Here is a 25,996-nt window from a genome sequence, read left to right as displayed (position 1 = left end):
AGAGCATATTTGGTCAGAATAGTTTTGATGTAATAACTTTTTTTGCTGTAAATTAGAAATCCTACACATGAAAGCTCAAACAAGTAGGCTGACATTTTATAAAGGCTACTGTAAATATCAGAAGATGCAATAAAAATGCAGATATCAAAGATCTCGGATGATTATCATAACTGACAAAGGAATTCAGAAAATTAACTCTTCAGTTTGGCTGCTCTACTAAGCTACCCAAAACAAGAGACTTAGGAAGCAAAATCATTTAATTATTGCATTCCACTAGCAAATAAATGAGCATTTACTTACTTTCTGTTCCTTTTTCTGGCTCGGTTGTAAGCTTCTAGACCTTCTGTTAGTGTCTTCAACTTCTCTGGCTCCACCTGAGTGAAGGTATGAACACCAAACCACATTACCCAGACCTGCAATTATTAAACATTGCTTTTACTTTACTGCTAGACATGCACTATTACGGAGCCTAATTTTCACCGCATCCATAAGACACTAACCTTCCCAGCAAAGAAAAAATGGATGTCTGGCTATATACACCCCCTCATACATATACGTACATATTCTGATTTCTCTAGATGCCCACACCACCAGCAATAGAAATACAAAAAGCAAAACCGTGACACTCATGAAAACAAAACTAGGAAGGAGAACAGTATTTTAACCCCCTCGTTTGTCTTTATATTATTAATATGAACACGGTTTTAATGTCTCATAGTCTGTACTCAAATGTATTTTACAAATGTAGTTCACACCTTTGAGACCACCTGGGAAGCATTAAAATAGCAAGTTGCCTATGGTACAATTTTTACAGATGCTATCAACACAAAACTGTTTCACACCACCTCAAATTTCCGGATAAACTATTTAAGGGCTCAGTTTGACAATGCTAATGGCACGGCCAAATTTATTCCTACTTCCGAAGATCCAGGGTCTGTGCTTAAGTTAAAAGGCTTAAGGCCTTAAAAGGGGGTTGGGCAGGGTGACAAGCTTTATTTATGCATTATGAATCCATGAGCCTTCACTAGAGCTGGCTTCAGCCAGCTGATTTATTGGTCCTGAGAAAGGGCTTTTAAATTTTTTTTGTACTTAAGCACATACTTAGCGATCTGCTGAGTCAGGAATGAATTTGAGCACGTGCTCAACAGGGCTGCTGAGCTGGTACCTAAAGTGCTTTCACTGGAAAATAAAGTTCTCTTGAAACCCACCAGAATGATGAACTTTTAAGCAATCTGTATATAAAACTCCGCATACAAACACTGGCACCAGTTAGTACTAGTATAACCAATACAATCATCTACATGATTTTATCATTTGCATTCTCAAAACATTAGTCCACTTAACTCTGCATGTTATTTTGATTTGGCTGAGTCATTTCTGCTTGTAAAAACAAAAGAAAAAGTATTTAAAACACATCAATTAAAAGAAAACAAATGGATGAATTCCTTTTTCAGTATTGCTACATTTTGCTTGACTTATTTTTTAATCTTTCCATAACTTAACAAGAACCTTATATACCATTTGTTTCGTTAAAAAGTACAGCTTGTCTTCTGACACAAGGAAAATTAATTCTATAAATACAAATTTATTAAGCATGCCTATATACAATCTGAAAAAGAAATTTAAATGCAAATTCCCTCTAAACCCAGCCTGTCAATTACTAAATAATTTATATTCACAAAGAAATTGATTTTTAGACGTGACAACGTGAAGTTAATGAGTGAGCAAGCTGTCAAAATCTGTAGAAATAAGGCCCAATACAATACATGCTTAGTCCAAATTTCACATGTCTTGAACTTGCGCATCTGATAATGAAATTGGGGAATACTGCCGTTGTGGGGACTTAAAGACAAGAGTCATTAATGGTGCAATCTGCGCATGGGGAGGCAAGATTTCTGTTTTCATGAAATAGATTCAATTACAGCCACAGATTGTAGTGCTTTTCCCTTACAATGGTGTTTACTTTTAATGCAAGACTACAAATAGTTCAAATAACTCCTCTCCTAATCAGATTTTGGAAAAATACAAATGCATACAGAAGAAATAGTATCTGTTTAAAACCTGTGGAGCTTTACTAAGGATAAACATGAGCAGAAAAGGCACACAACAGTCACAGAATGAGCAAACCGGCTTCAGTGGCTTATACATTACATCTACATTAAAATGGTATTAACGGCGGCATCGTCACTCTGCCTACCGTACACCGCCCCTCAAGCCTCGACTTTACAGCGTGTCTGAAAAACAGCTACAGAAGAAATGTCTATTTTTCAAACTGAACAGAATTAAAGGGCAATAACATAACCATCTTGAGCCTTTGCCTCCAATGCTTTACTACGTGACAGAGTTGCCACGGATGCTAAATTGGACATTATCCACATCCATATATATATATTTATGTGTGTGTCTGTGTATAAGGAACAAACTTTGCAAAGAGTTGCATATGCCTGCCATTAGATATATAAGAAAGTTCAATAGGAAATACTTTTATCAAGAGCTAATATCATGTTTGGCTAAGCAGGGACTTATATTAAGTAACAAAAAGGAATCAATATCTTCATTATTGGAATTCTGTGGCGGCAGAAGAGTAAAAAACCCGCTAGTGCTTTTTTGAAGTAGTATCAAATTGCTAACATAACATGGTATTGGAAGCAACTATAACAGATATATCTGAATTAATAACATCATACGCCTTCATTTACAATAAGCCATTACAACACTAAATAATACATACAAATGGGATTTTCAGGACACTGATAAATCACACCTGTTACTACCTGCAGAATTATAAAAGCTCACTTTAAAAAACCTAGTTTAACTGATGGAAAGTCATACTGGGAACAGTACTTGCCCAGTAAGAATTGCTATAAAATGCACTAGCAACAGGCAACTGCTGCTCACACAAACCCTTCGACTTTCACATTGTTGTTCTCACAACCTTGTTCCTGTGTAGGTGATTTAATTTGGATAATAATCAGATTAATTACTTGATGAAATACACATCCTCTGTTTTAGGATGCATGTAGTTTCAGGCTTGCTCCTTTTTCAGCAATATCTACTGCTGTTGCTGCACTTCCCTGGGGTTCCTCTTTAATCTTCCAAGAGCCAAAAAGCAAGTGTACACTGGGAAACAAAGGTGCAATATTCCTCCCTTCTCCTGTTAGGGAAACACCACTCTAGCTGCTCCTCAAACAGAAGCATTATTACATTTAATACCCATAGTCTTTTAAATGGAAACAAAAATCAAATTATGTATGATATAAAGAAGAGAAAATATACAAAGTACTATGAAATCCCAACAGCATAGCAAAGCTAGTGTTACAATATAGGAAGTTAACATTTGATTATACAAATACTTTTAAAAGATGTTTTAAGGAAGCTCCACAGAAAACTGAATTTTTGGAACTGCTGCTAGTGACTCCCACCATCAATTGTAACCTTCCAGGGTTTTTGTGAAGCACAGGATTTCTGAAGACCATTTGGTTTTCCAGTTTTTTTCTTTTTGGTTTTCAAGGTGGTTTTCCCCATGTTTGTGGGGTTTTTTTGTGTGTGGTGGTGGTTTGTGGGTTTGTTTGGGGTTTTTTTATGTGGTTTTTTTTCCTTTTTTCTTTTCTTCAGACCAGGCTGCTCAAACATCTGAAGAATGTAGCCGTACAACATGTTGTAGGAGTGTCTGAACACGTGTATAAATTGCCAGAGTGCATGGGCGTTCCTGCCTATCTCCAACTGGAAATGGAACTATTACACAGCACATGCACATTTTCACCTCTCTCGTATTGCCCTGTATCCCAGCTTTCAACCTCAACTCCTGACCTTTGGAATGGTCGTTCACTCTGTACTTCTGGGAGAAAATTACACTTTTTTTTTTTTTTTTTTAATTTTAAATTATTATTATTAAAGGCCTTCTGATGTGACAGGTGATCCATTACGTGGGACTTCCTGATGAAGAACTTGAAAGTCTCTCTTGCTGCCTCCACAAGTACCTGCACGAGCAGCTACGTACGCATTTCCCGTTTGCTTCCCTGTTGTTTGTGCTTCAGTATACAGTAAAATCTGTGCCACTGAATATAACATTACACAATGCTTATATAACGTACATAAGAGGCATAAAATCAAAGAAGGCGAGTTTGCACAAAAGCAACTGGACATCCTGGTACCCACAAGCTGGGGAGTAAATGTAAAGAATTGCTAAGGAATGCAAATGAAAAAAGAAATGTCACCTCTTTACAAAAGTTATAAAATATAAGCTCTTCAAATACATCGTAACAGTCACATAGATATACAATTTTGTGAATACATACATGTATACAGTGTAATTACTGTAGCTGTAATCCAGATGGGACAAGGATATTGTACATCTCCTAATTTTTCCAGTTTTGTTTAATCTTTTATAGCTTGTGGTCTGTCCCATTTGTCTACACTTTATAAACTGACTTCTCTCGGGGATCTAACCTTTATAAGGCATGAGCTCTTCAGCGCTGTCCTGGCTTCAGCTGGGATAGAGTTAAACCGTAACAAGCATTCAAATATTGTTACTCTAGCATGTTGATTTCTCTGTAAATTAAATACTTCTGTTCGGTGTGCTCAGACGGGAGCTCTCTGCAACCTTTGTGGCTAAGAGGTCAACAGAGAAGCCACCCGTGAAGAGAGACTAACGTTCTCTTGGACTAGGGTTGAAACCATTCTGGCCAAACATCACCCCAGTCGTCTGTGGCATCAAGGACCTGTTGGATTCCTTGGGGAAATTACATTTGCACGTCAACCTCTGGTAACTATTACGAACTGCAGTAAGACCAGCAGTGGTTACACAACAGATATACCAGTTCCAGCTGAAGAAATCCTGAGCTACACACCAGTGGGAGTCAGAGGTTGCTGGTGAAGAAGCACTCCTCAACATGTTCTTGTCCTCCCTCCTCTGGGCATCTGCTTCAGCCAAATTTTGGGGAAAGCAATACTTTAGTATTCCACTATGTTCTTATGACTGTTGTTGTGCAATGTACTAGGCAGGTATACGGGGGAAAAAGATGTAATTTTTAAGTCCTTTGATTTCTGTGTGTCACAGATAAAAGATTATTTCATTAGAACTTGCCTTTCTGCTTACATATTTTTTAAATTTGCATTTTATAAAACAGCACTTTAAAATATTTATATATGGAAGATGTGACATGTAAGAACTACAAAAAATAATGTTATACACATAGTAGAGACCAGAATTTGAAGTATTTTTCATAATAAAATAATCAGTAACTTTGATAACTGTATTTTCTGTATATTCCCGAATAAGTGTATGATTTGTTGACAAAAAATAATGGATTTTAGTATGAAGCGCAAACTGAAATGCCTTCCTCGCTATTAAACCTCCTTTCAGGGTGAAAATGCGCATGCATTTCCTCTTAAAGAGCGTATGTGTTGATCAGCAAGCTTTTACTTATTACAGACTCCTCAGTCTGATTAGACCACTTTTCCTTTTTGCAGTTTTCAACACTTTAGATGGCTGTGTCCATTTTCTTTGGACAGAGCCAGAAGTTTGACTATACACACAATGTAAGTTAAACAATTTTTTTTAACAACATTTTTTGTGTAGCAAGTCTTTCATGCACAAATTAGTAACGCATTATCAGCCCAAAATATAATTTGTCTCATGGCACCGTTAGAAGTTTCTCATTCGATAACTACGGGAAGAATTCAGTTCTGCAAGCTATAGTTAGGAAAAAACCTGATTTGTACTACTAAAATAAGAGACAAAGCATAAAAGAAGGAATGGACCAAGATAGTTTTGATAAACATTTGATGGGCATAGGTACATGTGTATATATATATATAGATAGATATGTGCATATATATATAAATATACCTTCCCCTCCTCAGCGTTTTGTTGACATGAATTGTGAACTTCTTCTTCTCTTACTAGTTTCCCAGGCCATGAAGTCAGTCCTTTGATTTGGCCCCAGACCAAGTCGCCAACGTTAAACGTCCTCGGCCTGTAATGTATCAGCTCATTTGAAGAAGGGGAATCTGGGTTCCTTAGGTCATCTTCACTACTGATGCTTTTAGCATCTGAAGGGCTAGGCACACACCCATTAATGCTTTTGGCATTAAAATCTCCATTGTAATGGATATAGTCTTTAACTAACGAACTTTCCAAGCTATTTGAGGAACTTGGAGATTGCTCTTCCAGAATCAGGTCTTGCTTAGAAGTGTTCAGCAACTCCCCAAATCCTCGGTTCTGCTGAGGCCTATTCCCGTTTATGTGTGCACATCGTTCCACAGTGTTCTCCAGTCTTTCCTTAAAACTCATCATAGTTCTTTTGTAATTGTTATACCTGAAATTCTCCTCCAACATTTTATCACTTTGACAGTTTCGCTGTGATAACAGTATCTGATGCTGCTCGCCTTGTAACAGTGGCAGTGTGGAGATGTTATTGGGCCTTTCGTGACAAGGACTACTATGGATATGGGTAGAATGGTCTAGAAACTCCTCACATTTCCATCTATTTATCTCACTGACAGGACTTTGCTCCCCTTCCCACTGTTTTTTGGGTGTGTTACAACTTGCCGATTTGTAATATTCATACCCATCCCCTTCACTTGAATTTTTACCGTGCTCTGAATTCTTCAGTATTCGTGTTCCTCTAGTGTTCCTTATCCTACCTTCATGATCAGAAACGGCAATGTTTCTTCCATGGATTACTGCACTGACAGCACTAGAAAGATTTAATGGGTCACCAATTGAGGCTGTGAAGGCACTCATGGCACTCAAAGCTGGAATGGGACTCATTTGTGTTGTACTGCTTACGGCAGTGGTGATTACTACTTGCATTCCTTTGCTTGCAGCATCTACAACTGCTTTGTAGATAGCGTCCACCGATGTATCACCCTGAGCAGCAACATTGAGGTTATCCTTTGCCTGTTGTCCAAGAGATGGTTCAGTTCTTTGCTGCAAATCACAAGATGTTTCTTGGAAAGGAGGAAGCATAGTGTTGGAGCTCTCAGGAACTGGTGCCATTCCCATTTGAGTGATCATTCTTTTGTTTAGGACAGCAGCATCCTCCTGCATTCTCACCTGGAAAAAGTAGAGAAAAAGATGGAAATTGCTATTCTGCCTAAAGTTCCATTTCAACAGACAAACTTTGTTTCATCTTAGTAAAAAAATCAGGATGGTGGCCAGGGTGGCTATTTGTTAGGTAATTTTATTTTGGCTATACCTCAGTTATGACATTTTATGCTGAACAAGCTAGATAGAAAACAAACAAAAAAGCGTAATTCAGAGGAAATCAAAATCACTGGCTCTTAGACTTTGCCGCATGGATCAAACCAGACGTCTTCCATGAAATGATACAACCAACCATGCCCTGGTGAGACTACATTATCATCTCTTTCCAAAAGAGTCTTTTCAGGGATTCCCTCTTCTGATTCTAGTATTCTACTATTCTACTCTCCCTTTTTTCTCTCAAGTCCTAAACAACTCCACCAAGGTCAATACTTGTGTTCTCAACTATCCTCTCTTGTTCCTTCCTTCCCAGACCCGAGCTTTGCTTCTTTCCTCCCTACCAACCGTTCTTCTGGGCTCCTTGTATGCTCCTCATTCAGTTTCTGCAATGCAGGCCATCACTGCCCTTTTGGAATTGGCTAACATTTCTATGTTTCCCCTTTCAGTTATGCTTCTCTCGTGGGATGTCTTTTTTATGTCAGTCCCTCGCCGACCGTGCCTGCATCCCTTTGCATTGCAGCTGTAATGTCAGGCACTGCCACAGTAAACTGCAACCTTCAGATTAAAGTAACTGTGCTTTTATATTTCTTGTCACATATGTAGGCAGCAAAGATGATGTCAGTAATAGCGCTATAGCAAAAAATTGTAAAATCCAAGGTAAAATACTTCCAAAAGCTCCTTAAATACTTATATACTATCTAATATATCTGAAGCAAAACCTACTGAGATAAAGCTACCAAAATGCATACGAAAACAAAGCGAGGTAATAGGCAGAGGACTGTGATTCTGCAATAGCAGCGAAACATCTACACTGAGAAAATGACGTGTCTTTTTTTTTTTTTTTTTCCCCTTTCTTAAAGGGTAAAAGCACTTTCTGGCACTACCTGCATGCTTCTGTCTTCATGTCTCGAGTTCTGCAGCAAGCACAGCAATACCAAATAATAATAAATATGTATTTTAACTCTGAGTAATAATAAATACAAATTTTAACTCTGGTTTTATTATCTATTTTGGTTGCTATGCTTCCCATCGGTATGTTAGCTTGATAGTTCCACTTGCATTATGAAGAATTGTCTATTTCGGTGGGTAGCAGGGAGGTATCATTTCTGCACAGTTTGTCATTGCATATTCATCCTAACGCTCGTTTTTTTCAGTCTATCCAATCCACATCCCAGCTAGCTCTTCCACTCAATTTCAGCAGGAATATAAGAGGACAGGTACACACAGTCACCTATAATCATTTATTAAGCTTCTAATTACTGTAAAGTACTATCAGTATTTATTTCTCACCACTGAGCTGTTAGAGTGCTCTAAAGGGGAATGTATGATTGTTTGTGCGGAATGGAAAACAGTTTTGCTAAAAGCATATAGCAATTGTTAGAACATACAAAGCATATTTTTTTCAATACATGCAGCATAACTCTTTCCAAAGAAACTACTCCCTATTTCTAAGGAAGAAGGTGTAAAATTTCAGTAAAAAACATTACTGATTTGAAAGAGGTAAGCAATTGTATGTATCATATTGTCTTGATCACTCAGCAAAACCCCATCAAACCGCAGAGGGTATAATTTTACCTAGCAAGAGTTGCACATTTGTTTGAATATTGATTTTATTTTGCTTTCTACCTGGAAGTTTTGGAACAGACATGCCATGGGGTTTGGGTTGTTAGCTGGGCCAGGAATTGGGGGCTGGCCTTGAAAGCCCTGCATGTTCTGATACCCCTGGAGAAGGTGCTGTTGCTGCTGATTTGAAGGAAACATCTGATTGTTGTTTAATAGCGACTGGAGATGACTCAGCTGATGGTTATTCAAAGTAGTGTTTATAGATGACATGTCACCTGTAATTCAAACACAGGGAAACATAAGTCAGTACAGTTTTCAACAGTCAGGAGGAATTTCCTCGACTCAAATTTTAACTGACTACTAAGCAAATGCCTCTGTAAAACAACACTTTTCCCCTTCAATCTTCTAAGGAACGGTCCTCAAGGCACGTGTCCCCTACTCTTTATTCCTTTATTGCTTCAGTATTGCTTCTTTTGCATGTCACCTCTATCTGGACTCTTTCTAAAGGTTTCTGACACGACTGTCTCTGCTTTTGGAAGGGTACACAGCCAAGCATGGCAGAACGAGCTTCTGTGATATTCAGTGTCTCGGAATCTTACTCTTAGTTTCCAAAAAATGACTGCTTCAAACAGTACTGGGGTGGTGAGGGGGAGGAGGAGGAACAGAGAAAGAGAAAATAATTTAAAAAACCCAACAAAACTAGTTTTTCGTTAACTATGATAAAATAACATGAGCTAACTGCAGATGAGCAAAGGCTTTTTGGTTCACGGACATGTCAGCCAACACTAAATTTTTATTTTTAATATTCTAGAGAAACAACTGTATTAACATTCTGTATTACTGAAAATCTTACTTTACAGGAAAATTCTACTTCTAGTAAAATAACTACGTTGCTGAGCCTGACTCTATGAAATAATAAAAAGCTTAAAAATACATCCATTTCCTGGGGGAAGGTGTTTGTTTTAGTTAAGAGTTCACATTTTTCTTAAAACTTCCATTTGCAGAATCATTGGTTATTCATATTTTACATGGAAAATATAAAGTAGTGTTGAGTTCATGATGGCTATTTAGTAGGTAAGTATGAGGTAATAAATTAAAATACTTATCAGCTTTTTGCCACTATTTAATTCCTCCTCCTAGTCTTTCTATTAGATTACACAGACCAAACAACAGAGGAATACTTACTATATTATGTATTCTTGGTAAAAATCATCAAAAGACCCCGGGGAAAAAAAAAAATGACATTTAAGGGCTTTTTAATTGCTTATTTTGGGCTGTAGGTGTTAAGTGAGATACCCTGGGTTTCTAAACTACAAACTAAAGTGAAAAAGGAAAAAAAAAAGCACCCAGAGAAATGAGAAAATATAAATACACAATAGAGGGCTCGAAGGGCAACCTTTCTCTTTGGATTTCTGCAAGGACCTGCTTCAAGTGCTTTATGGATTACTTTACTCGAGGAGTGTGCTCACGGTTTTGGCACTTTTGATTCATTTGAAAAAATGCACTTGGCCATTTTTCATCTACCGCACAGCTACTCATACTAACCCTGTGATGCCACATGCACTTGAAATGAAACACCGCATCCCAGAGACGCACCTGTGCTTTTACTACTTGAAAAGTAAACCAAGTCCAATTGGTTACAGAATTTTCAGGTGTATATAGTAGGTCTAGTGGCATCAGAATTAAGAATGGAATGTAAAATAATTTCCAAAACCAGTATTAAATGTTCCTGAATTCAATTAGAAGTATTTTAAATTTCTTACAATAACAGTTGTGTTTTTCTCAATAAACAAGCTGTAATATACAAAAGCCTTACAAAAAAAAAAAAAAAAAAAGTAAGATACAGTGGTCTTTCAAAATAGAAACTAGAATCCGAAATTCCCCCTCCCCAACCCTCTTTCCTTTTTTTTTTTTCCTTTTATATCTGTGAAGAAATTGAACTTACCAAGCAGACCTGTCCCCAGTAGAGGGTTAAGTAGCTGTGGCACCACAGAGTTACTGTTGAGTTTAGCTGGACCAGATGTATTCCCAGCATTATTAGATATGTTCAGCAATGTTTCTGCCATTGACACCACTGCTGTCCCACCACCCAGGGTTGAGACAGACAGTGCTGCCACTGCTGATGATGTAGTGGTTGTGGTAGTGGTTGCTTGGGAGGAGGTGGCTATGGAAACCTCTGGATGATTAGCGGTGTTGCCCGATGCAGAGTTCAGGACACCTCCCACCAGCTGGGGGTTCAAGGCCATTAATGCTGAGGCCCCAGAGACAGCTGGGAGGAGCAGGGGGTTAGAAGTAGTGTCAGTGCCTGAAAAGCTTGGTATAGGGTTGCCCAGGGGGTTGGTTAAAAGGGTCTCCACCCTGTTGCTTTCTGACTGATTGCTCGGCAAATGCTCAGGTGGGGCTGTCAGCTGTGTTACTGAGGGTAAAGGGTTATTTTGCTGTTGCAACAAATCTGAGATGGTCAGATTGAAAGATGGTAGGGGAAGCATGGCAGCTGCTTGGGCTTGGTTCTGAAGGAGGGTTGCTAGAAGCTGAAAATGAACAGGTTGTAATACCTGCCCATCCACGTCACTGGAGAGAAAAGCTAAAGCAGCATTTACATTCGGGTTGAGAAAACCTAAAGGGTTGAGGTTGACCTCAGACTTGCCTTCTCCTGCTGAAGGCTGCAGTATATTTAATAGATTCTGGTTTAGGAGATGTTGCTGATTCACTGGCAAAGAGATAGGTAGAGAATTGAGGAGGTTTTGATTCAAAGAATGTGGAAGATTGTTGTTTGAAGAGCTGTTCTGCGGAAAATGAAGCGAGTGTTCGTGGCCAGCGAAAGGGAAATCACTCCCTATGGGCAGCTGGCTCTGAAGTGGGTTTCCAGCTGCAGTAGTGACTATAACACCGTCTTGGAGCACAGATGTTGTCTTTGTGATGGCAGGTTGGCTGGTGCCAGCTATGGCTATTGATGATGATGGTCCTGAACCCCCTGCAACGCCAAAGAACAAAACTATTAGTAGTATACTGCCGGCTGGGAGGCTATCATCAAAGTTATAAAGTAACCATGTTAATACAAACCAGTAATGATTGATACCCAAATGTCTGGAGCATCCAGGCTTGAGAACTTTTTAAATATGAATGAACCTGCCATCGGCAGCTTCAGACGCTACGTGCTGAGCCACATCTCTTTGGAAATTATTTAACCATACCCTTGTATTTCCCTTAAATTTCTTTAAGTGGGGATATAATAGGATTTCATCCATCACATATTTTGATTAGTATAAACCGAAAAACAACCACAATTTAACATAGTCGTGGACCAGTAAGAAATTAACTACTAGGAAGAAGGATCAATGGGAGACATGAATGATGCTGAGAGAAAGAGTGTGAGCACATGATCTACACGTGGACGTGAACCTTATGCTCTTCTATTTTCAGCTCTATTCCATTAATGGGGTTTTGGAGAGTTATTATTTCAAGCATTATTTTGAACTCCTGAAGAAAAAAGTATACAGTGATGACGATTACATGTCATGATGATACCTATGATAAAATCCAATGAGCAAAATACATTATGGTCAAGGTAGGTTAACATTCAAACACCCCCAACGATTTATAACGAAAAAAATGTACATTGGTGTGGTCTAGTCATACCTATCACTTGGTGTGAAAAGAAAGACCAACCGGGTAAATTTACGATGAGGGGGTTATGCAGAAAGAGCGAGAGAATAATGAAGTTTATTTGGGTATCTTTATAACCCTTTACCAAAGCTGAAGTATAAAATAAATTATTCATTGTCTTTTACTTCAGGCAGAGTCTTGAACTGACAGTGGTCACATACACAAAATCTAGGAGAGGAAACTAAGAGAATTAAAGCAAGGGAATTTGCCTTGAACTACACCTTTCTACTTTATTCACTGCAATTCACTGGAGAACACTCAAGTATTAAAATTATATACTCTATATATAGAGAATGGTATAATTATAAATGTATTTAACTATGGTTTTGACACAATAAAATAATTTTCCATTCTCAACTGCCCTGCAAATATGGTTCACATGATAAGGCATCAGAAGGTATTGAGTATCCATAAGCATCAATTATCATTTTTCTAAACAAATACTGTTTGAAAAGGGATATGCAACTACACTCCTAACTGGTAAGAACTGAATCAAATCTTTACATCATTTGTAACTTAAAAGACCATTTTTCAAGTACTGTAATGTTATGACAACTCGAAAAGGTACAAAATTAACACAGCACATGAGGCACTGCATTGAACACATGAAAGATCACACCCTCTCTCCCAGGTATCATTATTGCATTTCAGTACAGAAATGAAAACTTTTTAATTAATTATTTAATTTAATTATTAACAAAAAAAAAGTAAGAACAAATTGTAATCGTAAAGCAGAGGATATCCTATTCTGGTGTGATGAGAAATAGGTTAACAAAGCAATAGAAGTGGTTTCATGACAAGTGCATTTCTCTAGGCTGCAGTTTGGAACAAAAAAACAGATAAGCACTTGAGGAAGAAAAACCCAACCATGCACTGAAAATATATGTTACACTGGATTTCCAGTGATGGTTTTGTGTTTAACATTTCAGATTAGGCAGGAACAGCAAACGCTCTGTCTTGACACCCCCAGGCCTGGCAAGTGCCTCATTTATACAGAAAGTGGCATCCGCACCCTGCCCAGCTTCCTCGCTCAGAAATAGAGCCTTCCCAATTATAGACACCTTCCTGATAAACATCAATGGAAAGCTGCTAATCAGATGGCTTGCCCAGAAATTACTCAAGACCGAGATGAGGACAGCAACGGCAAACCTATTGGTGCAGATGAATGAAACCCACAGCAACGCAAGGGAGTTTGTTTTCTGCCAACGTAGCCATCCTGCTGGTCGCCTAATTCTGGAGAAGAGAAGCCCCTGGCAATATCTCCAACATGGAACGTAAGAGAAAAAAGAAAGATTCTCTCAAGCACATGTTTACACATCAAGGTGTACATGATCATGCCAGGCTTGTAATGGATCAGTGTGTTACAGCACCCATGGTGACCGTAACGGTTGGGCACTGTTCTTAGAAGAGGGCAAGGCAGTGGGTTGAAAACCTTTCTGCACACAAAAAAAGGAAATTTCCTTTTTTTAAAAAATAAAATCAGTATTCAGAATTGACACTCCAAGGATTTAAAAATCAGGAAAACCTCAAAGACCAAACTACAGATTTAAGAATGACCATTACAAAGTCATTCCTGTAGGGTTTAAGCAGAATCAGCTGTATCACTCACATGACACGAGATGGATGCCTACCATACTTAAAATACTTAGGGCCTCTTCAACGAGGAAGAAATTGGCAAGAAAATTGCTCACTAAACCAAAACTCTGTCACTGCACTTTTGGAGACACACTTAAGGTTAGTCCTCCTAGTTGTAATCTAGTTTAAGATGAATCAGGTAACACCTCAATACCTTCAGATGACTATTCCTCCCATTTGTAAATGGCCTTCCACGTAACATCTCACTGTCATACAGATAAAACCAGGCTACCGTCAGCTCAGCAGCAATGGTTTGATACACTGGACTTTCTAAGGCATAGTTTATTTCAGGAAGTATTGTTCTGGAAACCCTTTACTCCTGCAACAGAGGAAAGATGGATATACAAGCTTTTTCCTCAGTGGCTAAGAAAAGCTTCCCTCACTAGTAGAAATCACATTCAATGTGTTAAGCTGCACAGGAATACATTTTTAATTCAGGCATGAGAAAACTACTGTATATATAGAGCTCTCATGAATATAAAAATCTAATTTTGGTATTTTCCAGTGGACCTAATCTCTGTTTCTCATTTATTGATGATCTTATTTTCCATTCCGCTTGGGTAAATGACCACATGGAAGAGTATTTGGTGTGAAGCAAATCTCAAACTTGTGAAACTGTTGCTAGGGTTTTGTCAAACCCTGCTCTGTTTTCTAACCCCAATCAAACACCACTTCTGGAGCTCTAACCTGAGGTGTCCAGAGGGCATTCAACACTTGGCCTTTCGCTGGGTTAATTAGGCAATCAATTAATTGCTTCTAGGGGTGCGGGGGAAACACCTTGATGGATCCTGAGTAGGAGGAAGAAAATGTGTCCTTATTTCAATGCAGACTTGAGAAGCTTGGGGGTTGAAGAGGCGATGAGCAGCCAGACTTCAGCAGGAAAAGAAGACAAATACCCCCTAGCTTTTGTCAAACCTAGCTCATGGAATGACACCATAGGACTTTCTGAAGGGAAGTAGTAGTAGCTGGGTAGAAGCTAATACAATATTTACAACAGCATTCTGGGACAAATCTATCTCTAGCAGCAGCCTGAATTGCCAGAATATGATTTTCTGGATCTCTTCCAAAATACCATCTCCAACAAGTCAATATTCCAGATGAAGAAATGCATGCACACCCATTCTCATTAAAATATAGTGCTGCTAGACATCTCCTGAATATTTGGCCCCAATCCAAAGACAAAATCTTGACTTATTTTTTCCCCTTTATAAAACACAGACGATTTCTGTGATTGTGATTGATAGTGCTGCACTGACAAGGCGCAGAAGGCCATCTTCCTCTGGAAGGACCACAAGAGCCCTCGGGGAGCCGTCTGAGCTGCCCTTCCCCAGTTTCAAAATGCAAGATCCAGCATGAACGTGAGCAGTCCTGTCTTTTTGACTCACAAGGAGATCACGCACAATGAGAAGAAAGCGATGCGCGGCACCAGCAGCATGAAGATGTGGGATTCTCTGCAAACAGCATGGAAAAATGTAACATGCCTCACCAAAGCAACGGTTTAAGCTACACTGCGAGTCCAAGAGAAAGAAAGTCCTGATAAGAAGCCTGTCCTTCCAAATCAGGCAGTGGCACCAACACGTAGCAGTGGCAATTTGGAGCTGACTCAATGTCCTCTGAGGTCTGTCTTTTACTCAGAGTGATTGCTTGACATATACATTGTATTTACCGGAATTTTCAAAGAGGCCAGGATGACAGTGGAAACCAGATGGTGGATGACAGCTGAAAAAAGATCCCTACGCAAACAAGCTGTCTTGGCCAGCAGTGCTGTAAGGAGAACAGGACTGTGATTCTGACCGCTTGCATTTCCTTCAGGCCTGCAGAAGGCTGACAGCCAGAAAAAAAGAAGATGCACCGCAGCACCAAAGAGTTTCGAGAGTGCGCTAGTTCACCCAGACCTCCAATATGAAATGGTTTGTTATTACAGTGTCCAGGCTCCGAGGTGACAGGAGACTTTCGATGAGAAATGCGAATGGGAGCTGAAAGCTAAAAGGAAATCACAAGTTTGCTTCCAGGTTTCATAAAAACATGGTATTTTGAAACCTGGAAACCCAAGGCATCGTACGCGTTAGCTCAGTAAACAATAGTCCTTAATAATCAGCTCTTAAGAGTAAGAGTAGAATGAAAAAACCCAGGAGTGAGACTAAAAGCCATAAAAGCCCAAGACAAATGCTAGCTTCCAGCTCTCGCAGAGACAGACGTTTGCCAAAAGGTATTTTGCCAGTTGTTGAGAAAAAGGAGCCATCTTTTTAATGCAGTGAGAAGAAATATCCAGAATGCTGAAAAAGTAGATCTATTGTTCTCTTAGAGTGTCAAATGAATGTTTTGGGAGTAAATAAATCGAAATTGAACAGGATATGCATTTTTAAAATTAGTACTTTGTGGGCTATAGTATTTTATTTATGAGCATTTTTATTTTGTTTTCTTTTGAAAGCAGGTTTGTTTTTCTGTGTGGATTTTATCTGTATTCCTTTTTTTTGAAGTATTGCTTGACAGGTATTCTTCACCAGATACAATAAAATAAAGGGTATTATGAAATCAGTCTGTGTTCGAGAAGATTCACTCTCCCTGCTCACTTAAAATAAAGAAATTAGAGTGGAAGGTATTTATCATTAATATCTGAGCATTGTCCTATCATGAAAAGACAGGAACACGTATGTACACAAAAGTTACTGGGGCGGTAGGATATAGTTGGAGGACTATCTTGTTTTGAGTCCTGGTTTTTAAACAATATTAAGATTTGAACAATATGAAGACTTGTACAGCAAGCTTCAGTGGCTGTCCTCAGGAAAAGAAGTTGGCTGTGGGCTATTGATTTCCAACTAAACAAAGAGTTAGAAGCCATGTATCATTTCTGCAGCAGCAGCAGCAGCATTGTGTCTGCATAAAAATATGTAGGAAATGTAACAACTTCTTATACTGTGAATAATGCTCAGCCTCCTTATAAGCAAGACAATTCCAAGTGAAAGCAAACTATTGTAGCCTTCATAGATGCTAAAAGTATTTCTACCAAATCAAAGAACATTAACTACATACGTCTTTTCCTAAAAAACTGCACTTAAAAGAATACCAATTAAAAAATGATGATACAAATGCTATTATACAACGCATAAGAATAATTTCCCTATAAGAAACTATCCATTATGTATTCTAATATTTCAGTGGTGCCAACAGCACATTGCTGGGATTTGCAGCATAAAAATAACCAATAAAACAGTTGTATTAAGTACTTAGGAAGCTAAAAGTGCAGGACTTACTCATTAACACCTATAAAATGTTAAGAATTGAGAACAAATCAATGTTATAGATACCACTTTCTCAATTCTTACTTTTCTGCATCTTCAATAAAAGCGCAGCTAGCTTTATTTTATATTTGTATTTTCTTTACTGTTTGTTTTTTTTTTATTTAGAAAATTCGGTGTTTCTGAAACCCTTGCCAGAAACTCACATTTAACTCCTTGGCCATGTATTGAGCTTCTTGCTAAACTCTCCACCGTTTCCATCTTCTCCCCCGGTAAAATGCAGTAGCTCTTGCAGAAGAAAACTGCACAATCCTTTCAAAAAGATCCAGTGAGAGTGGAGAGAGGAAAGTTTCACTGCACGCCTTACCCTGAGATCATGAAGGTGTGAAAGTACTGAAGATCAATTAGGCATTGTAATTACCACTATATCTCAAATGGTTTGTGCAATTTCTACCGCACAGGGTCCCCAATCCACGTGCGAGGCCTCCAGAAGCTACTGCGATACTAATGACTCGGACATATGACCACACAGTTTACATCAGTGGCAATATTATCAAATTAACGACTTTAAGAGGCTTAACATTCCCAGAAGTATAATCGCTGATGGAAATGATATGACCTCATATTCCTTAAAAATCTGAGACACCACGTTCTTGCTTTAACTACATATTCCATCAATTACCTATAAACTTAGCACCAAGAGCTGTACATTTTTATAATTATATTCTCCATTTTCTTTTTGGAATGGAAAACATTTAAGATATTTATCTGGAATCGCATTTATTACGGTGCTTTCACTTCCGAAGAAACCATAATTCAGCTGTTAACCGCAAACTACTGTCAGTTGGTCTCCTTATCGAGATCGCGCGCTCCCTTGAGACACCAGCGAAACCACAAACAATGGACCAATAAATAAAACATCCTTCTCGGCCCAGCAGAACCAGTTAAAAATGTGAACTCCTCTCATATACAATACCCCATCCGCACAGAAGGTGCTCTTCTGTGAAACAGATTTAACTGCCTATCCATAATATCATGCTTATCACTGTAGCAGCTGAGTGTATTACTATGACTACCAGTGGCATAATGCTGCATGATAGTGTTTTTTTATTTTTTATTTTTTTTTTACTTACAACAAAACAGCTGTAATGTTGGCCCTGTTCTTAACAGTGTTTTTCAAATTCTTGGGTTTACAGATTATTTTAAGGATGAAAATCACTGAGGACTCCAGCATGCAGTCTCTGCATCTTCTGAAAAGTGACTTAGCCAAGAAGGAGTCTGTCAAAATTTTGGGGGAAGGGCAAAAAGCCCAAAGCAGTTTCTAGGACAACAGAAAGCCTTAAAATTACGCTTTTTTTAAAGCTACCTGACCGAATTTCAGCCTTGGCTCTTCTCCTTGCCCTCGTCTTTTCCGACTATTGTGTTTTAGCATCACTGCTGCTTTTAAAATGACTTTGGGAAAACTATTCCGATGTGCTGAGCTGTTCACAGAAAGCAGAAGCAGTCTTCTAGTAAAAAACTGTCAAGGCAACAGCATGCGAATGAAGGGATAGTCTTTCAGCATTCTCTCAGCGTTGGCACTTAGCCTGATCTCATCCTGTATCGCTCCCCCAGTCACAGTTGTGGGAGATGCGCTGTAGATGAGGTAAAACATTTTACTGCAAATTTGGGAAACTAAAAATGGGATACAAAGCATTATTTCTTTCCAATAGTTCCCATTCCACCTTGTAGCAAGTCTTGGTGTTGCCCACTGGTTCTGCTTCAGAATATTTTCAGAACACGGTGAGAGCTAAATATGTATGGGAAATCTGATCTAATAAATTAATTTCCTCTTCACAATAATATCTTTAGTAAAGTAAGACTCATATTTCTGCATTATTTTATCATTCTTATTCTTTTACAAATCCTCTGTTATTAATACAAGCTCCTAGAACAATGTATGGCAGTTAAAACACTAACCAGGTAAGTCCAGTTAAGTAAAAGACTGTGAGTTACAGGCAAATTCAAATGGTATGAAACAAAGCAACCCAAGAAAACCCCAAGCTGTGTGTCTAAGCAGGCAATGTGCTCGGTAAGTGGAGCTAAACAGAGCTGAACTTTTAATCTTGGTATTTACCTCAGAGGTAATGCCATTGTGATCCACAAACTAGGCCTGGCAGTGCCTGAAGGGGCCCAAACAGTAGATGAACTCAGAATATAGCTAATATACATCAATGGGATCAAGTTCAAAGACAAGGATGAATGATGTAGTAGCAATGTTGAGGTCTATGTAACTGCACCCCTTTCATGAAAGAGCCTCACGCTCAGAGCAGGTGCCCCAGGACGCAGAAGCGGCAGTGCGTGACCCCACCACAACCCTCGCGTGTTACCTCTTCTGGTCGTCACTCACCAAAACTCAACCAGCATAATGTGCCTGATGCAGCTATAAATAAATCATTCCTATATTTCCTTTTTCCACTTCTACTAAAATTAGAAGCTTACTCATTTCAGCTCCCTGTACCAAACAACTGAGTTAATTAAGTAGAGATTGAGCTGATTCCCAAGTTTTTCCAATTTGCTAGCACTTGCTAACAATAAACAATCATAAATAGAGGTAATTTGAAAAGAAAAGTCTATTCCACTTCCAAATTTTTCCTCTATTGTAACCCTCATGGTAGCAGGTATGTTTACACCGGCTGCACAAAAACCTATCGTGTGAACAATTAAGTTTTACCTAACAAGATTGCTGATACCTACTAAGTAATTCCTTTATGTTCAGAGAATGAGAGTGGTTTTGTTCATAAATCTTCTAATAAAAGTTTAAAAGAGAAAATAAATGAGAATCTTCATTTCAAAGGCAGGGAAGGGAGCAGACTCGACCTACCATACACGTCCCATGCCTGGAAACCTTATTCTTCATGGAGAACATTCTCCCCATTCTTTACAGTTCTCACCTGAATAGAAAAATAATCACTTTTTCCTCCCCAAAAGAGTTACAAGGGAAAATAAAGTAGAATGCTGAAAAGTAGTTCCAGATTTAAATAACAGTGATTCCCCCACCCCCACCACCAGAGAAAAGTCCCTCTGTATGTTTATATAAATGCTAAAACCTAAAATCAATAGAACATTTTAATTGTCTTTATAATTAGAAGAGTAGCTGGTTGGCATCCTGTCTAGGGGTTGTAGCAGTTTAATAAAAAATTTTTCTAAGACGTAACAAGCCCCATAAAGGACGCCAGCCAGATAGTCTTCTGCTTTTAAGTAATAAAGTTCTACTGATTCTGTAATTCTATGAAATATAAAAGTAATTTTGGGGAGCAAGTCCAGAAACATGCTAGAATATGCCACTTTATACATATTTAATGTGATATATTATGAAATACTCCATCTTCTTTGATGCACAGGAAAGACCATTTTCAGACAAAGAAGATCCTACAGTGTATTGATAACTACCACTACATCCAATAGTAATTTAACCTTTTATTCCTGTAAAACTTTATGCTGTAGGTTCCTCACATCATCAAAATACGGACGTGACTGCAGCATCATTCCTTTCCATCTAAAGCACTGACATTCACAGTTCTCCCAGAAGGTAAGGGAGAATACGTACCCCAAACTACGGAGAAACACAGGTTCACAAACTAAAATCTGAAATAATACTTTTCATCAGTATTTTCCATCTAGATTAAGGACAAATCCTTTTGTTAGGCTAAAGCAGTTCACTCCTCAGGGGACAGAGCTTTGTGCTACACAGGCAAAAAGCTACACAGGCAAAAAGCAAGAGGAACCAAAACATTATGAACAGCAGAGAACTGGGACCTGTCTCCCATCCACCCATGCTGCTGTAGAAGAGAAAAAACCCAGGCAGGTCTGACTCAGAAATGATTTTTCTCTGAGCTGCGATCTGATTATCAACAAGTTTCTGATTCTGCAGAAGGACAACCTCTGACCACTCCACTCTGCCAAGCTCTAGCCAACGGTCAGTTTGGCAGGAAAAAAAAAAAAATCTTTCCTGACTTCTTTAGGTTACACCAGGATTAAATCCTGATAATGAGGTTATATGATAATGTTTTATACCGATGCAGAAGTACTCTGGGCTGTGAGCGTGAAAGCAGGGCTGTTCTCTGTGCCACCTGAAGGGCGGTATGGGAGGGCAGCAAGAGGGGAACTGAGCTGAGCGGATGCTAAGGTCAGAGGCAACCACTATCATCATTCAGAAGGGCCCTATGGACACTTGGGTTGTGACATTCTGTTCGTATACTCAACACACCCTCTGCTAGAGTAGATCACCTAGTATTCTCGTCAGAACGAAACCACTCGTTCCTTCGATGCTGAATGCACCAGCTTTCCGCCACTGGAAGATGTTAGCAAATGTCTGCCCACCAGCCAAAAATTATTCAGCCCTCCACCTTTTCGGATAGTGCCCAAGAATAAATACTTGTAGGAACAGATACTATTCCTTGGCTACTTCTTTGAAAGAGCAGATTCCAGGGCATTCCCAAGTGCTGGAATACCTCGCATCCAGCCCGACTCCCTGGCATGTGGTCTCCTGACAAGCTCGCAGTGTGGGAGGTGAGCCTGACTTCAGGATCTTCTGTAAAACAGAGGAGATGTTGCCTCGGACTTATACCCCAAGGTCTGATCAATAACCCCCCTTATCAATTTTGCTGTCCTCCTTTGAAAGTTCTGTACCTTTCACGAGGAGTGACCACTTGCCGGAATGCCACATCCTAATTCTGGTTTTCTGAACTATATCCAGAGACAGGAGCATCCCCAGTTCCACTGCATATTCCAATTTTTATGTTTCCAAGCAAGGATCCACTCGGTTGTTGTTTTTTTTTTTTTACATCACTGCTCTGACAGTTTGCATTAAGTCTATTAAATCAAAGCCTCCTAAACCCCGTCCTTCAGTCACTGTTTTCCAAGGCAATGTTCCATTCCCAATTATATCACACTGTACTTGGCTGTATTAAAATAAATTCTGTTTGAGTGGGATAGAAGCTCCTCACTGACTGTTACTGGTCCTGCGCGCTCCTCCTTACTTAATTATATTTTAGTATTTTCTATTCTGTAAATTTCAGCAGTAAAAATTACTCTTTTGAGTCTATGGGAGGGATATTGCTTTTGTTTGCTAAATCTGCTCTTTATTTGTCACTACTGAACTTCTAGACCTAGAGTTTCTCATATTTCTGACGTTCAGATATTTGAGACAACTTATCATCTTTATTTCTGTTTGCTATGGTTATTATATTAGTTCCCTTGATTTCCCTTATCAGCCATATATAGCTTTTACTCCCAAACATTATTCACTCATTTTCATCTAGCCCATCATTTATGCATGTTGCATTCTTAGCAGGATTTGTGTGTTCCATGTTCAACACACAGAGAGATTTTCTACAAGGAGAACTTCTGGACTAAAGGCACATGGTAAGAGCAAGAAAAAAAATAAACGAACCAAACTCTGCAATAAAATACATCACACAGTGATGCAGTCAAAAAGAACAAATTTTCAAAAAGAAAAGACAAATCCAAAGAGAGGCAAAGTGGCTTACTGAATAAATCTTAAAACTGCAAACTCGATTCTACCTTCAGCTTGTTTCAGAAGTCCGAGGGCTTGATTAATGAGGAATACAGTGTCAAAGGTGACCAGAAATATTAACACCACTCATTGGAAAAAAAAGAGTTTAGAACCCAGTCTCCTGGCAGAAAATGGACTCTTTTCAAAGGGACAGCCCTACATAATCTATACAGCTCTGTTGCTAGCTCTCCTATAAGGCACCTGTTATTAAACACTGTTTGTAACCCAAATACTATATAACTGAGAGACTGAAATTGTTAATAAAAATTAATTTGAGCATAACTGGTTTTCAAGGGCTCAAACCTGAAAAACTGCAACAGCTTTCTACTGCATAAGCAGAGATTTTTATTTCTGCATTTATTAATTTTTAATTCCATCACACTCATACTGAAAGTTACCTGGAAACTAAAGATACTATCTGCGGAAGAAGAAAACAAAAGCTAGAATAATAAAACTTGGTCCATGCGGTTAAAATATAATTAAAAGCTTAGGTAATAACCAGCTATCTAATTGTGGTGATTCTCCACATTTTTTTCTCTCAGGAACTATTTTCTGATTAGTAGCTACTTTGAATGCTGGCACAGACGCAGAAAACAGATTTAGCAATTAAAATACTTCAAAACAAAGCACAAAAAAAAAAAAAAGGAAAAAAAAAGAAAAGCCACAAACTCCAATACGAACACAAGAGTTTCCTGAAGACATCTTACTCAGCTAAACTGCTCTGGCAAGCGTGGTTCTCAGGGCATGGCTGACACTGCTCGGCTCCAGCCCCCAGAACGAGCAACTCTCTGTGCCTTGGCACACAACAATTCCCAATAATTCCTCTTACCTGACACCGAATGACGACTGGTAACTAACTTTTCTTTTTAAAAGTTATTATTCATGCAATATATTCAACATTTCACACTTGTTTCACGGAAAGAATGCTTCCACCCTCCTGCCAACACAAAAAGCCCCAGTCTGGATTTTCACAGGCTACGGATTAGATTTAAATCTTACGCCTGAGGCCTGCACGGCGGCGATGACTCAGGCAGGAGGCGGGATGAAGGTTTATGCGCCGTTTTAGGGCCTTGCCCCTGGGAATAACACAAAGATATCAGAATCTGAAATTTCATCTCAAAGAAGAAAACAGGTTTCTAGGCTTCTAGCCATCACGGATATTTAATAAAATAATTAACTGCAGGTTGTGTGTATTTTGCAAGCATCAGAACTACAGGCACGAAGCCCTTCGGTAGTGAGGAACAGAACATATTAAAATCTTTCTAGTCTTTGCTTGCGCAGAACTATCATTTACCATTTACATAAGGAAAAAAGTGTCACTTTAAGGCCCTATAATTATAGCGCTAGAATTCTATCAGCTATCTCCAGGGTATTAAAAGTACCATTCTGTGGAAATACCACAGTGGAAGAGAAGTCCTGAGTGGGGTTCTACACGTACTGCTTCTCCTACACTGAGGAGAACGGAATTGGCTGTTTATGTCAAAACTTTTCTTCATGGGGCTTTGACACATGCACAGATTTGTTCTGTCAGATTTGTCTTCTCAGGAAGAAATTCAGCTTGCCTGAGGACAAGGACTGGCAATACAAGCAAAGGCTCTGATTAACTAACAGGGGAATGCTGCCAAGCTGTGCCGTTGGCCCGAAGGCAGCTTTCACCAGTGCTCCCAGTCACCACCCTGCTGAAGCTACGGCATAAGGCTGGGGCAAACTGATGGAGCAGAGGTGAGAAGATCCCGCACCGGGATGAGCTTGGATTCTTGGTCTTTGAAGACTACTTTAATAGTCTTTAAGCAACACTTCATTGATAACTTTTATGTAATGTAAAACAACTGTTAATCTCGAGCCTTTTCAACCTTACTCCACATGGGGTGAATTGCTACAGCTCAGCTTCTTGATGGTAACTGCTGCTGCACAGGCTCTTATCTCACATCACATTCAGTTTTTTCTGCTCTCTGGAGGGCGAGTTAACGTGGTCCACTGCTGCAATAACGTCACAGCTTTCTTCAGCTGGGTGGACAGTGACAATTCAGAAGAACCCATACCTACCAGTGCTCCCCACCGAGCTCCACAGAGGTGGAAACCCAAAAAATCCTTGCTAAAGGCATTTTCTAGTATGCTTAGAGGGACACGGAAACAAGCTCCTAAGGCAAACCCAGACCTTTGTTCTGTTCAGAAGAGAGTACAAAGTCTCAGAAGAGACAGAGTACATCAGGAAACACTCCCCTCTTTGTCAGCATGACAAGGCAAAACAGCCATGCAAGGATTAATAGCGGCTGGCTTGCAACACAAACCACCAATATAGCTAAGGAAAAAAAAAAAGCAAGCCTTTTTTCCCCAGGAATGGAAAGAGAAACCCTTAAAAGTCATCAGAAGCTGTGACCAGCATAATATTAGAAAATTATTTTTATGTAATTCAGTTTTTATATGATTCCATTCCATATTTTAAGGAATAAACAGCTCCCTTGGAGGAAGCTCAGGAATACATATCAGGTTCTTTCTTGGGTTAATGAGGGAGGCTGCTTGCATGCTTACAGTCACTTTCATTTGACCTGATGAAGTTTAGCTATGATTGTATCAAACACACATTTTGAAAGTTAACCAAGCTGAAAGACTTAAACATCAAATGGAAGGTTTTCTTTCTGCTTAAGAAATATCACGGTACCATCTTCCAAAACCGTATACTTTGTTCAACCAGTAGTAGTTAAATGAAATACAATTTTTTGAGCTATCTCCCTTTTAATGTTTAAACAGCAAGGAGACAGTAACAGCAGCGTACCTGTTTCCTCTCCAAGTCTTCACTGACGAATAAACCAGGAAATCTCTATACTCTTCCAACTGAATATACAGTTAATTCACCCATTTAATTACCAGCTTAGTAAAATTATCATGATAAAGGCAAACACAGACTCGGCATTCTCCCACGCTGTCCCTGAAACGGGTTATTTTGTAAACTTCTGTACTCCTAGTATCTGGTAACACCAACACTTTAATGCAAGCAGTAAAGAACACATGCATAGCCCGGACATACACTGCTAGGTTAGCCACAGCATTCTAGGGTGGAAGTAGCAGGGTTTGCTGCGAAAAAAAACCTAATTTATTTGGGCAAGTGATAAAAGTGTATGCTTGGGC

At 39.0% G+C, this 25,996-nt stretch overlaps 1 protein-coding gene across 9 annotated transcripts in view; it reads right to left on the bottom strand.

Moving 5' to 3' along the window:
- The window catches only part of MBD5 (methyl-CpG binding domain protein 5), a 147,671-nt gene that overhangs the window by 10,427 nt on the left and 111,248 nt on the right, over nt 1-25,996 (bottom strand). For 6 of the 9 annotated variants that reach the window (XM_056349670.1, XM_056349669.1, XM_056349671.1 and 3 more), the window contains 4 exons: nt 10,716-11,744; nt 8,834-9,045; nt 5,852-7,060; nt 301-413 (listed from right to left, as the gene is read on the bottom strand). In XM_056349670.1, the coding sequence (XP_056205645.1) occupies nt 301-413; nt 5,852-7,060; nt 8,834-9,045; nt 10,716-11,744 (2,563 nt within the window). The remainder of the gene's footprint in view (nt 1-300; nt 414-5,851; nt 7,061-8,833; nt 9,046-10,715; nt 11,745-25,996) is intronic. The other 3 variants (XM_056349674.1, XM_056349675.1, XM_056349676.1) reach the window with 3 other exon arrangements.

Source organism: Falco biarmicus, chromosome 8, assembly GCF_023638135.1.
Source record: "Falco biarmicus isolate bFalBia1 chromosome 8, bFalBia1.pri, whole genome shotgun sequence".
NCBI classification, from domain to species: Eukaryota; Metazoa; Chordata; class Aves; order Falconiformes; family Falconidae; genus Falco; species Falco biarmicus.
This window is presented reverse-complemented; position numbering and strand designations above follow the sequence as displayed.